The following is a 14030-nucleotide window of genomic DNA, read 5'->3' on the forward strand; positions in this document are numbered from 1 at the left end:
TCATTGTGCCGTGGGCTGCGCCGAATCTGGAAGGGCATAGCACCCGTGACTGTCGAGTGCCAGCCAAGATAGGCCCGCAAACTTCCAACACCTCTGCCCCGCTGATCACCGCTGGGGCCTCAGACCTCCTTGGAGAGTCCCGGACCCGCTCGCCTCGCCCAGGTAGCTCCTGGTCCCCGTAAGTGTCTACGGGTCGTCCTCTCCTCCTCACCGCTGGGCATTCCAGCCACTCCTGCTGGCCCCGGGAGCACGGCAGCACCAAGCAGGGCAAAGGGGTTTGCGACCAGTTTGCGCATGCAAAACTCCTCTGGGCCATGTACTAACACTATTTTGCGACTCGCAAATAATTTGTGTCTCGCCAAATAGTGTTTTGCGACTCGCTATTAGGAAGGTGTGTTCCCTTCCTAATAGCGACCCCACAAGCCATGTAAGAATGCAGTTTTCCACCCTCTTCAAGAGGGTGGTAGAGCATTAGCAAAAGGGAAGTGGTCCTTAGGGGACCCCTTCTCCTTTGTGAATGCAGGGGAAGATATTTTTTAGGGGCAGGCAGTGGTCCCAGTACCACTACCTGCCCTTAAAAAATGAAACTAAAACATTTAATTTTTCTTTTTTTATATGCATCCCGTTTTCCTTTAAGGAAAACAGGCTGCATTTTTAAAAAAACATTTAAAAGCAGTCCCAGACATGGAGGTCTGCTGAGCCCAGCAGGCCACCATACCTGGGAGGGCCAGCCATTCCCAATTGGGTTGTAAATTGCGAGTGCTTCATGAATATTCATGAGGCATGCAATTTACGACCCCATTGGGAACCACTAACAGTGTCTCTGACACTGTTGTACATGGCATTTAGCGACTCTCAATTGAACGCAATTTGCGAGTCGCTAAATGTCAAGGTTGTATATCTGGCCCATGGACTATAAATATTGCACTATTGGTATAATCTACTTAATGCAACCAGATCCAACACTGCCCTTTTGGTATCATATACTTGCACAGCATGTATTCCTGAATCACACTGTATGACCTACTGTGTAGTAATTTTATAACTCTTCGGTCCCTGGCAACACTGCACCCAGGATAATATGCTGCGTAGCTAAACACTTATAAGGTCCCAAAGTCAAGACCTATTGGCTATGCCAATGCTTGTTCAAGTTACCATTTCTTTGGCTGGTGAGGGATGGGGAGGGTTATATGGGGGCTAGGATGTCCAAGTTCACTGGAGCGACCTGTGCAAAAAGAACAATGTCATATATTCACTCCAGTACAGAGATCTGGGCCTAAATCCATCGTTTTTTTGCTCACCATGCCATTCCAGTTTGGACCCACCCATATGCAAATCAGTCTTGACCCTGTGCCCAATGGGAACAGTCCAAGACGAACTGCCAGGCCAGGACCTCCTTGGACTGGAAACAAGCCTCCTAGGACTGCTTCGGGCTTTCAGCCCCCATCAGCCAGGATAGCTTGACTCCAGTGGCATGGAGAGCATGGCACCCACGTCTGGGCATACCCGTCCCGGCTCACAGGTTTTCATCCCTAGTTTTTCCTGATAGCCGACCCTCCAATCAATCAATCGGGGGTTTGTAGAGCGCGCTACTCACCCGTGAGGGTCTCTAGGCCCTGGGGGCGGGGGGGATCGGCTCCGGATCAGTCGAAGAACCAGGTCCTAAGGTCCATCCTGAACGTGTGTAGGGTCGGGGAGCGTCTGATGTTCACAGGGAGCTCATTTTAGGTCCAGGCTGCGATGTAGGTGGGCTCTCCCGCTGGTTCTTTGTCTGCGGATGCGGGGGACCTCTGCCAGGGCGAGGTCGGAGGAGCGGAGGTTTCTCTTGGGTACGTGGAAGGATACACTGTCGTTGAGGTATTTGGGTCCGATGTTGTTGAGGGATTTGTAGGTGTGGGTGAGGAGTTTGAAGGTGATCCTCTTCTCGACGGGTAGCCAGTGGAGGCCTCGTAGGTGTTGGGTCATGTGCTTGTGACGCTGTGTCCAGAGGATGAGTCTGGCTGCAGCGTTCTGGTTCGTTTGGAGTTTGTGTAGAAGAATTCTGTTGACTCCGGCGTAGAGGGCGTTGCCGTAGTCCAGTCTGCTGGTTATGAGTGCTTGGGTGACAGTCTTTCTGCATTCGGGGGGATCCATTTGAAGGTCTTACGGAGGCAGTTGAAACTGGTGGACGCGACGGCGTTGATCTGGTGGTTCATGGAGAGGGAGGAGTCAAGGATGATTGCGAAGTTCCGAGCATGGTCTGTCTGGGTTGGTGGGTTCCCGAGGGCTGCGGCCCACCAGGTGTTGTCCCAGGCGGACGTGCAGGGTCCGAGGATGAGGACCTCGGTCTTCTCTGAGTTGAGCTTCAAGCAGCTGTCCTTCATCCAGGCTGCCACGTTCTTCATTCCTTCCTGGAAGCAGAATCTGGTGTCTTCGGGATTCTTCGTGAGTGAGAGGATTTGATGGGTGTCGTCGGCGTAGGATATGATGCTGAGCCCATGCTGTCTGACGATGGCGGTGAGGGGGGCCATGTAGATGTTGAAGAGTGTCTGGCTGAGCGATGATCCTTGGGGTACTCAGCAGTTGATGTCAGTGGGTTCGGAGAGGAAAGGAGGGAGTCTGATTGTCTGGGTTCAACCGGAGAGGAAGGATTGGATCCAGTCGAGGGCGGCTCCTTGTATCGCAGCGTCGTGGAGTCTGGCTGCAAGCGTGCGATGTCAGACTGTGTCAAAGGATGAGGGCCGCGGTGTGTCCCTGGTTTAGGAGCATGCGGATGTCGTCGGTGGCGGCGGCGAGGAGGGCGGTCTCGGTGCTGTGGTTGCTGCGGAAAACAGACTGGGAGATGCTTAGGATGGAGTTCTCTTCGATGAAGGTGGTCAGCCGGGCGTACACGAGTCTCTCTGTGACTTTGGCTGCGAAGGGGAGGAGAGAGCTGGGGCGGTAGTTTTTCAGGTCCCTTGGGTCTGCTTTAGGTTTCTTGAGGAGGCGTTTCACGTCTGCCCGTTTCCAGACGTCAGGGCTGATCCTGTTCCTCTTCAGATAATGTTAGTTATTAGTTGAAGCAGTTATGTTTAAGGGTGTCCGATGCTTAAGTTCACGACTTGTAGGGTGAGGGGAGTTAATGGAGGGGTGTTTGTTGGACCTCCAACTTGGGGTGTTCCTAATTGGAACTTTTCCTACACTGCTTGGTCACTGACATCTCATCCCTCAACGGCACAGATCTTCCCTCTATGAAACGTCCTATTGTAGATCGTAACCACGGTTTAATTACTTAGAATGTTAAAAGACTTGTATATAGAGGGGGGTGGCATCGAAATACGTGGTGGCTTAACAATGAACGCATTTCAGAAAGGCTTAGAGAAGAAACATTTGTCTATTTTGAAAATAACATTGACTCGGTTGACTCCACGTGCATGGTATGAGGCCTTTATGGTGGGATGCACATTGTCACACAGAAGCTCTAATAATGGGGGTTAAACAAAGAGTAAAAAAAAAAAAAAGAAGCAGCCTTCTTGGAGGCCGAAATCTGTGAACTTGTTGAGTGTTTCCAGTGCGCTGGACCCCCTGTTGTCAGACGACTGGCGTCAGCTGAGAAATACCTGCGACGCCTCAGACTGAATGATCTACAAATGGGGAGTTAAAGTGGGTTGGCTGCTATATTGTCTGGCTACACAGGGCGTGGAACTACGCATAATTCCACAGATACGCCACAGTAGTGTGTGTCTGGCCAAAGCCGTGGTCTCTATTACAGAGGCGTTTGCAGAGTATTACTCTGATTTTTATGCCACACAGGCCCCTCCATCAAAAGAGCAATCTGTGCCTGTAGCACCTGATCACCCAGTAAATAAGTTGATTATGCTTGAAAGGGGGGTAGCTAGCTAGATGAAGCATTGTCCCTGGAGGAGGTGCAAGCAGCTATATCTTCGATTAGATCTGTCAGCGTCATTCGATACGGTCAACCATAACATACTGCTGAACCGTCTCACCAAGCTGGGTATCAGCGGGCAAGCATATCAATGGCTAAAGTCATTTCTGTCTGACGGCACCCAGAGAGTCCAGCTGGGTGAACAGTTATCTGCGCTGGGCTCTCTGACCTGTGGGGTACCCCAGGGCTCTGCATTATCTCCACTTCTTTTTAATATCTATCTGCAACCCCTGTTGGAGACTCTGACTCATATGGACTGTCAGGTTTTTAATTACGCCGATGACACTCAACTTCTTATCCGGCTTAACAATTCTCGCCAGGCTCAGGAGTCGGCCAAAAAGTTGCTCAGGTTTACTGTAAACTGGATGACGGCCAATTCTTTCAAAATAAATCCGGATAAGACCGAAGTGCTTATCATTCCAACAAGGAACAGCCCCTGGTGTGATCTCTTCTGGCCTCCGGAACTAGGTGTAGCCCCGGTACCAGTCCCGGTCGTAAAGAGCCTCGGCCTGAAATTTGACTCTGAACTATCCATGTCTTGTCAGGTCACCACGGTTGTGGGAACCTGCACTGGCCCACTCGGTCTACTGCGGAAACTTGCTAGTATCCTGTCAACATCATCACTACAATCAATTGTCTCCGCCACTGTCATCTCCAGGCTGGATTACGGGAATGCCCTTTACATTGGCCTCCCTCAGAAGCTCATTGGGAGATTGCAGGTGGTACAAAACGATGCGGCCAGGCTTATTTTTGGACTTCCTAGAAAGACACATGCTACCCCTCTGCTACATAAACTACATTGGCTCCCTGTCAAACAGAGAGCGCAGTTCAAGGGTCTATGTATTGCCCATAAAGCAATCTACGGCCAGGCACCCAAGTATATAAAAGATCGCTTGAAGAAATACGTACCCGGCCGGACTCTATGATCTTCTGAGGCATGCAGGTTAGCTCCCCCCAGGTACATCTCTAGATCTAAGGGGAGTAGAGCGTTCTCTGTTCTTCTCCCGCAGATCTGGAATTATCTGCCGGAACTTCTTCGAAGGGAACCGGTTCTACCCACCTTTAGGAAGCGCTTAAAAACGTTCCTATTTAAAGAGGCGTTAACCACCATGTAATCATCTGCTTCCGCCGCTGCTATTCTACTTCTGCTCCAGTGACTGTCTCTTTTCTCTAGAAGCGCTTAGAGACCTGTATGTGATTTGCGCTATACAAAAGTCATATAACCTAACATAACATGCACACTGGCAAGACGCCAGGTCCAAATGGTTTTTCGGCTGATTTTTATAATCCGTACTCTTCTCTACAGCCCTACAGCTCTTGGGTACTCTTTGAAGAAATACTACAGCAAAGCCATATAACTTTGGGAGAGCCATGAAAGTGATTATTCCCAAACCAGGGAAGGCTCCACAGATTGCTCATCACACCGTCCAATAGCCTTGATTAATACGAAGGCAAAGATCCTTCTTAAAATACTAGCCTCACAGCTGGCTCCGATTATATGATTATTGGTCCATGCAAGCCAAAGTGGCTTTATACTAGGTTATGGCACCAGGCATTCACTACCTGCAGTAGCCATAGCCATGGTGGCAGAGGTGCGTGACACGACAACCCTGGTAATGGTCGATTTTCTTTTTGAGAAGGCATTTAAATCGATCCATTTACCTTTTCTGTTACAGACCCTAAATGGAATTAACTTTGGTCGCTACTTCCTAAAGCTGGTTCAAACCCTATATTGTGATATATGGATGCAGACGCTACGGTGGTGGTCTGGGGGCGCCCTACATCTGTCTGCACCACTGGGTGTCATAACTAGTGGTGGTTAATGATTAGATATATGGGGATTGCCTAGACCTGGCCTTCAGTTTGGAGCAAGATCTTCCCCGAAAATGGAACCCAGAAGCAGTATTATATGGGTCAGCAGTCCCCGGGGCTTTGCCAGAACCGACCAGAGGCCCCCTGACAATCTGGCATTGAGCCCTGAAGCATATCAAATGGCACAAGATGAGCCCTAGGGAGACATCTATAGGACAGGGTACTTGGCTTAGACAGGTTTTGGTCCTCACTGGATTTTGGGCCTGGAACTTGATAGACTTATCAAAGGTGGGGGAGGTATGGGCAGAGAGTGGCCTTAAATCATTTGAATATTTGAGGGATGATTGTGAATTGTACCGTTACTAATTCTTTCACTATTTACAGCTTCAACAAGCTTTCTCTTGCCATGGTCACCAGTTGAGAGAAAGATCCCTTACTTTAACCCACTGAAGCACAAGGTTGTCATGGAACCATTGATCAAAACGGGCATCACCCGCATTTACAGATCACTGGTAGTGAACGCCCTAGAGCCTTGTGTACTCCTACTGGACAGATGACCCCGAGAAATAGGCCCATTAGAAGATGAGGAATGGCTGGAAGCCAAAATGGCAGCCAGATACTCCGCTGTATCAGCTATCCGCAAACTGATTCAATTCCACATTTTGTACACAGTGTACTATGACCCAATGAGTCTTTGGCAATCACAAAACTGCCCTCGATGCATGGCGTATAGAGCAAACCTTTTTTTATTTGATCTGGGACTTCCCCAAAATCTAATGTTACAGGGCCAAGATATATAATGATAACCGGGTGGTTGGCTGCACTCTGACCTTGTGTTCAAAAAGTGACATCCTGGGTTTTAAAAGTGAGGACCCAGGTTAACTAGCCACTTGATGCCTGGTGACCACCAGTATGACTATGGCAAAGCGAGATATTTTAAAACACTGGATTGTCACTTCCCCCTACTGTGGTCGAGTTGACGTGCGACATGAACCTATGCCCTGCAGCTGGAAAAAAACAGTTTACAAAGCCCCCGTCTGCCCACATAAATACCATGAAATTGGGGTTGATGGGAGGGATCAAAATGGTGGAGCATAGGCTGATAGGAGAGGGGGAGGTGCGTGGAGTGAACATTTATTGATATATGTGATGATATGGGTCATGGAGAAGCAGTGTTTTCTTGTTTTGTTTGAAAATACGATAAAAATATCGACACCAGCCTTTGGCCTCACTGAAATTGGTCACAGCTTCCTCATGAGCAGTGTCACTCTTCCTTGGTGCACTCCTAGGCCTGTCTGCAGTCAACCCTCAGGCTGTACTCACCCTTACAAGTTCCATTTACACGCTACTATCCTTGCACTACATCCACTGACCGCACCCTGGGCCAGTTTTAGGGTGTCCCCAGAGCCATTGACCCTCCTCTCGCTTGGGGATTTGGTCAGATTGAAGGAGGCCTAATTACATTTAAGCACGTAATTGTGCCTCCACAGGCCTCTACGAGGGTGAGACATCAGTCCTAGGAGGGTCTCTGACCACTGAGGTAATCAATAGGCAGATCATATGTATTTAAACTGTTAACTATTTAAGTCTAATGATCTGCTGCGTTTTTCTTGAATTGATCACTTTTGGATGTTCATCGTTGGTTTGGTTGCCTGTGGTTTATCGTTGCAGCTCCACCAGTTGGTCAGACTCTTTAGAGAAATCTCTCTATGTATACCTATATCATTTTATAACTCATGGTTGATGCTTGGGATACTATATAATCTCTGCTGCAAGAGTCTGAATAGTGAAATGTAGGTAAAATAATCTTCTAAAGACACAAACCTTTAAGATTTATTTTTCTGGGGTGGTTCTAATTCGTTTAAGGTAGTTCTAACCACTTCATGTTAAGAAAGAGGCCCATCTTTTCTTAGAGTGCAATCGAATCCATTGCCAGATGGAACGAAGTGCAAACATTTGAACACATGAAGGGACCATACTGGAAAACTAGGCTTGCAGAGCTCAATGGCTGAAGAGGGTGTTGGACTCGTATGTGGTTTTCATAACTTAATTTTTCTTGCTCCTCTGATAATTCATTGTTAAGTAGATTTGGCTCATTTCTTGGGACCTGTGTGTTGTATTTATGTGGTATTTGTGTAGCACAACCGTTAGTGAATGAGAGCGGAGTGCTGTACAAGGTGTTGTACTGTATGTTTAATATCTTCTCTGCCATTTCCATTTTCTTGTAGGGGCCGTTCTTTATTATTACTTCTATAAGAGAACAGCAGTGTGCCTTGGGGATCCACGCTTTTATGAAGACTCCCTTTGGCTGCGGAAGGAATTTGCCCACATGCGGAGCTGACCTCCACTGATGGTACAGAGTTGAGAGAACTTCACAAGGAGCCAATGGGCTTATATTGACCATGACTGAAAGCCTTCCATGAGTGTACCTGCTGCTCTAGGGGAGGAGAAGAATGTCTACACCTCTGAGGAGGGTGGGAGTATGTGATGCTCCTGGAAGAAGAGGATACATGGATTTCCCTGGAGGAGAGCCTGCCTGTGTCAGATTTCCTCTTTGACATTACATGACTTATTTTTTTATTTGGACATTGAGCTTGCCTGGGTGGTTAATGAGCAGATTGAGGTGTACAGCTATTAATGTGTGTACCAGAGATCCCCTCTGATCATGTTTGGAGGATCTGTTACTTGAGAGTTAACTAATGTCATAATGTGACATGCACTAAGATACCATCAACCCATCTACTTCATGTAGTCCGTATGCACTGAGGAGTGAGCCCCTGTTCCACCAAACCATCCAACAGAACCACAGGCTACCCAGTACATCGAGGTTAAAGGACACAGATGTCTGTTATATTGAAGTTTGAGTGGTAAACCATGAGTGTGTCAGATGTCACACGGACAGGTGTCTGAGGTAGGGCATGCTTTTATCCTAGTGATGCGATATATGGCCCAGTCTTCAGATACATTGTGTGCCTATCTTGATAAATGTTTGTTTACAATATTCTTTGTTTCTGATAAAAAAATATGTGCATATTGGTTTGATTAAATGTATATAATTTTCGGAATGAAGTGCTTGTGGCCATGCAGTGTGCAAGAATGAGGAATCTGCCGTCTTCCAAACATAAGCTTAGTCCATCTTTTTCTGGTTGTGCATAGTTGTGTGTTTTGTCAAATCCTCTTTAAAGTTGGTGCTGTTTGAGCTTGTGGGTGGAGGTGTGCGAGATGTGGGTACATTGATCTGCTACTTCACAAATGTCCATGAATCAATCTTTGCTGTTTCTCCACTGTTATTTTCTTAAGAGTTCACTTCCAGGATTATGTCTCCAGCGGATTTTGGGGTGGGGTGGGAGTAATCTTTGGCCCAATTTTGGAATTGTTTTTTTTTCTTTATTTACAATCATTGTGTATATTAATACAACTATTTTGCAAAAAGTGTGTCCTGTTTCTTGGCTTTGTACTTAATCTCAAAAGAGTTCAGATCGTCACAAAAATCTGTTTGAGTGCATACTGTGTAAGTAAACTAGCCTGTAGTCAGAGAATAAGAACTCTGAAACACGTTATTGTTTTTAGCATTTTATAGACTCTCAAGCAAGGATCCAGATAAGACTTTAATTTTGAGAACATTTATATCTGTACGTTTGAAGTTGTCATTAACAGTTGAAATGTTAGGCAAGCAAAACTTTTTTAAATAAAACCTGAATATTTTTGTTGCATTCCATACTATTTTTCTTGGGGGTAATTCCCATAAACCAAAGTGGTATTGGCAGCAACAACTTAGAACCCCTCTTGAGGCATGGTGCTGCTGGTACCACTTACCACTGATCTAAATGTTTCACCAGAGACACCCCTTTATAAATCGGTGCAGGCTTATTTGTATTATTGTTTTGTTTTCTTTTTTGTGGGGTAGTATTGAATTGAAATTGCATTGATATATCGCTTACTGCTCCTGATGAGGTGTTGTGCTGTGCAGCATGCTACTCCCAAACCTAAAGTTAGCGGTTAGTCCATTGGTTAGCAGGTTTAGACTTGTGCTCTCAAGGAAGCCTTTGCATGTGTTTACCCCGGTTTCTTTGCGATACGTTAATGAGTTAGGTGTGATAATTTGTTGAGGCTATGTGACAAACAAATAGATGAGGAAATGAATAGATATATTGTTAGCATGCAGGGTGATGGTTGCAAAGAAATAGCGATAAAAGCAGACAGGCGCATGCATCTTAGAAAAGCCTAACTGAGGAGGGATGCAAAAGGGAAAGAGAGAAGCATTCAAAAGAAGTGAAGGAAGGAAAAATGTCAAGTTTGTCAAGGTAACTTTTTCATGCAAGGCTTTAGGAATTTAGTGGGTCAACTTCAAGGTTGAGTTAGCACGCAGGCTGGGGATGTAAACCTGTAGAAAAAAATTACTAATCTTCTGCTGCGAGACCGAGCTAAGTTCTGCTCTAAAGGAATGTAACTTTTAGGTGGCAGATGCTTTCCTTATTGCTAAAAGCAAACCCGAGTGCTTTTTGAGTGATCCCTTTATGTGCGACCATCAAGCAGTGAGACTTGTAGGCACATTCCAGTACATGGTCACTGTTGTATTGTTACTTGGAAAAAATATTGACATTTATATGGAATGTCCCCATGGGACGTGCATGAAGGCAACTCTCACCAGCGCTTCTCTCCACAAACCAGGAACTTTCGAGTTACTGTCATCCCAGGTGCTCTAGGTGCTTTAGGAAAAAGCTGATGGGATCCTAATTTGTGCTCAAAGATGACACAACCACCTTGATGTGTATCCTTGCTTCTTGAACACTGCAACGTCCCTGCTACTAATTTACTTGTTTAGGTGTTATTGTACAACAGTGCTTTTTGACACTGTCAGCATGCAGGAATGTCACAATGAGCAGAATGAGTGTTGTGCACCGTGATGTACTTGCTGGTATGTGGTTCCCTGCCCCTGGTGGGCCCTGAATGTGTCTCCTGAAATGTTCTGAGTGGCCAGGTTCTTTATGTAGATGAGCTCCGTGTACATGCCGTTTTTCTCTAATACTACAGTCATTCATGTTAAATCAAGAGTCAGCCGGCATCAATTGTGACACTCTCCAATAAGAAACTCTCTTCTCCTTCAGGGAGCATCAAATAGTCTCACCACATTGCAGAGCCAGGAGCACTTTTCACAGTTTTTCACATTTTATTTGAAAAGTCATTTGGCTCATTTAAAGCATATTTTAGCCTATTTAAGTGCTATATTGGCCCATTTTATTTCTTTCCTTTAAATACAAAAAGGCAATTTAAAGTCTAAAAAAGTCGGCAAGTAAAAAGGTGGCAACAAAAGAAATCTTCTTGAAACAAATACAAATGGGAAAACCGAGGCAACGTAGTCAGCGAGGCTGCAGTCCAGTAAGACAGGAAAAATGACATTTCCGCCTTAAGGAATCTTAATCCATTAGTGTCTCATAATGCTCTCGCTCCCAGTGGCGGTTGCTGTAGTTCCCATTTCCGTCTCCTGCTGAAAGTATACTGAGTATGATCTTTTTTAGGTCTCGGCTGCGAAGGCTGCGCTTGCGCTGTCTCGCTCCGAGATTTAATGACTTGGAGAAGAGGGGCTTGAACCCGCCCCTCTTCTCCCCGTTCTCCATTGGCTGGCCTCTTGAATGCTGGCCAGCCATTGGAGAAGAGGTCAGTCATTCCTATTAGGCCCCGTCCTTTTCGGATCGGGGGCGTGTTTTTTGCGAGAAGTCTCAGGGAGGAGACAACAGCAAAACACGCCCCCGAATCCGAAAAGGACTCTGCGTTTCTCCGAGGCATTTCTGCTCTGCCTCGGAGAAAGGCGGTGGTGTCTTCCGGTCGGCTTGTTTACATAGAGTTGGGCGCATAGCACGAACGTCGAGAGACAGCTACTGCACGCGACTTATCCACGTTCCTCCACTGACGTCACCATAATTTCTTCAGCCTGACAGTCAACATTGGTACGCTCAGCTTCAACTCGCTCACACTGCCAGCCGCACCTTGGTTTAAGCACTTAACTGGGCGCCAGAAAGTAAGGAGACTCAGCAATATGCTTCTTCGATGCTAAAATCCATTTGAGTTACGAAAGGTGGTTCTTTAGTCCTGAATCGGTAGTAGTTAGTTAAGGAGCCCAGGTCTAACGTGAAGTAGTGTCTGGGGCGGTTTCCGCTCGTCTGCACTTTTGTAATGAGGAGAGATGCTTCAAATAAGGGTTCAGGTAAGTTTTATTGTATAAGCCCCCAGACACATCTGGTTCTCATGAAGGCAAAATGGAATCTTATCAGTTAACCGATCTGTAACTATGGAATGTACAGAGATGGTGTGACGGGCAGTGCCAATAAGGTTTGAGAATCATATTGCATCACAATGGGACATATTAGCATGGCAATACATCATCACAACACCAGTGCTCTCTGAAAGTCAAGTCACACTTGACACAGGGATACAAAGCAGCTATTAGCAGTCATGCAACTGCAGGGCCACCTCTGTGTAGGTATATGAGGAGAGGGAAACACCAGCAGGGAAGATGAAAGGATTGCAGGTGTTTGGAAAAGCGGGGGTACGAACTGATCCGCTGCAACAGAGTTTAAAGGTTCCAAAAGGTAATATCGTGTAGACAAAGGTGACCATAGAAATACAGCTTTCAAAATTTACATGGGATTAGGTGAATGAACACCAACCATGGATAAGCACTGGTTTCTTAAACAATATTTGAATATAAATCAGTTTTGGTGAGTCGTTTTGTAAACCAGTCTCGCCAGAGTAAAAGTGTGAAAGGAAATGAGCATGAAAGTAAGAGACAGACAGAGAAAGAGACAGAGGGGGAAAAATAAGTGCAAGATACGAGAAGATCATTAAACACACTGTCAATTGGGAGAACATCGTATAATTGGTCATTTTTCTCTTTTGAATAAAATTACAAAACGAGGTGGCTTTATTGCAGTGCATGTGCTACATATGTAAACACCGGAAAAGCAATTTTATGAATTATTTTGAGTGGGGTAAGAGTATAGCCGCTACTTTCCTAAAATCGGGAGATAATGAGAACACATTTTCAAAATACCCCAAAAAACATACATTTTGGCAAAGCCAATAGGTCCCAAGTTGCTGTCAGGTTGGCTTTGCCAATGCTTTTTGCCAATGCTGAATAGAAGGGGGTAAAATAAAGGAGAGAAAGGGGTGATTCTCTATGAGCACGCATGTGCGATGACGTGCACAAATGTACGATGACGTGCACAAATATGCTATGACGTATGTACTAAGAATATATATATATGTACACACATATATATTTATTTTTTTAACTTTTTTTTATTAATTTCCGGGCATAATAAAATCACATGGCATAAAAACGTATTGCTGTTTGTTGGGACAAATTCCGTTGACATTTTGCACATCATCAGTAACTGTAGTACAAGAAACAATTCTTCTGACAATTCATACTTCCTGTTCCTTCCCCCCTCCTTCTCAGTCGGAAGAATATATCTTTTTTTAGTTAACGTTCTAAAGGTAGCAGACACCACTTGGATCAATAACTGCGTTTTGGTTGATTTTCTGGCTCAGGGATCCACGCGGTCGGGTCGATTCTTATTGATTCGTTGGTTTACGGCCCGGTACGGTCGTGTGGTTTCGGATTGGTGAATTGGTTCTTAGACCCACGCAGTCGGTAATTTTTTTAGTTGATTCTCTGGTGCTCAACCTTCTGCGGTCGGGCAAGTTCCGTTCGTTTCCCGTGTCTCGGGGCCGCCCACGCACCCCGTTGTCTGGAGATGATGGCGGAGACTCTGCAGCTTTTTCTTCGAGGAACAAAACGGGAACCAGAGGAAGAGGAGGAGGAAGGACAGGTAGGCAAGAGGAGGCGGAGCGAAGGGGAAACCGTAATGGGCAGCATGCAGATACAGTGAGACAGGAGGGGAACAATAGGTATTCTGAAGGTCGGGGCGCCGGAATGGGTATTGAGGGCCACATTACTGGATAACGGGGACAGGGTTACAGGGGGACTTCGGGGATGGGTTATGAGGGGTTGTATTGCTGGGTGACTTGGGGGCCTGGGACACTGGAAGACTGCCCTGCTGGGCAGCGTTAAAGGGGCATGGTGGATGCGCTGTGTATTGGAGTCTGATGTCGTGGGGGTGGGGGCTAAAGTGCTGTTGTTGCCCGATACCTTCCTAAGTATTGTAAATGAAATTGGGCATCTCTCATGCAGTGTTGGTGTATTGACAGGACAGTGTGCCTGAAAAAGAAAGAGGGGAGCAGTGTTGAGGTTTTGGGGTTTGTAGTGTTGGAGTACTGCTCAGCACAACGCTGGAGATATTGTGAAGCTTTT

General features: G+C 46.2%; 1 protein-coding gene across 3 annotated transcripts in view; it reads left to right on the forward strand.

The window, feature by feature from the left end:
- Positions 1-9434, forward strand: part of TMEM138 (transmembrane protein 138) — a 66147-nt gene extending 56713 nt beyond the window's left edge. For all 3 annotated transcript variants that reach the window (XM_085648518.1, XM_085648520.1, XM_085648519.1), the window contains exon 5: positions 7945-9434. In XM_085648518.1, the coding sequence (XP_085504644.1) occupies positions 7945-8057 (113 nt within the window). In that variant the 3' untranslated portion in view covers positions 8058-9434. The remainder of the gene's footprint in view (positions 1-7944) is intronic.
- The last annotated feature ends 4596 nt before the right edge of the window (positions 9435-14030 follow it).

The sequence above is a fragment of the Triturus cristatus genome, chromosome 3_2, assembly GCF_964204655.1.
Source record: "Triturus cristatus chromosome 3_2, aTriCri1.1, whole genome shotgun sequence".
Taxonomy (NCBI): domain Eukaryota; kingdom Metazoa; phylum Chordata; class Amphibia; order Caudata; family Salamandridae; genus Triturus; species Triturus cristatus.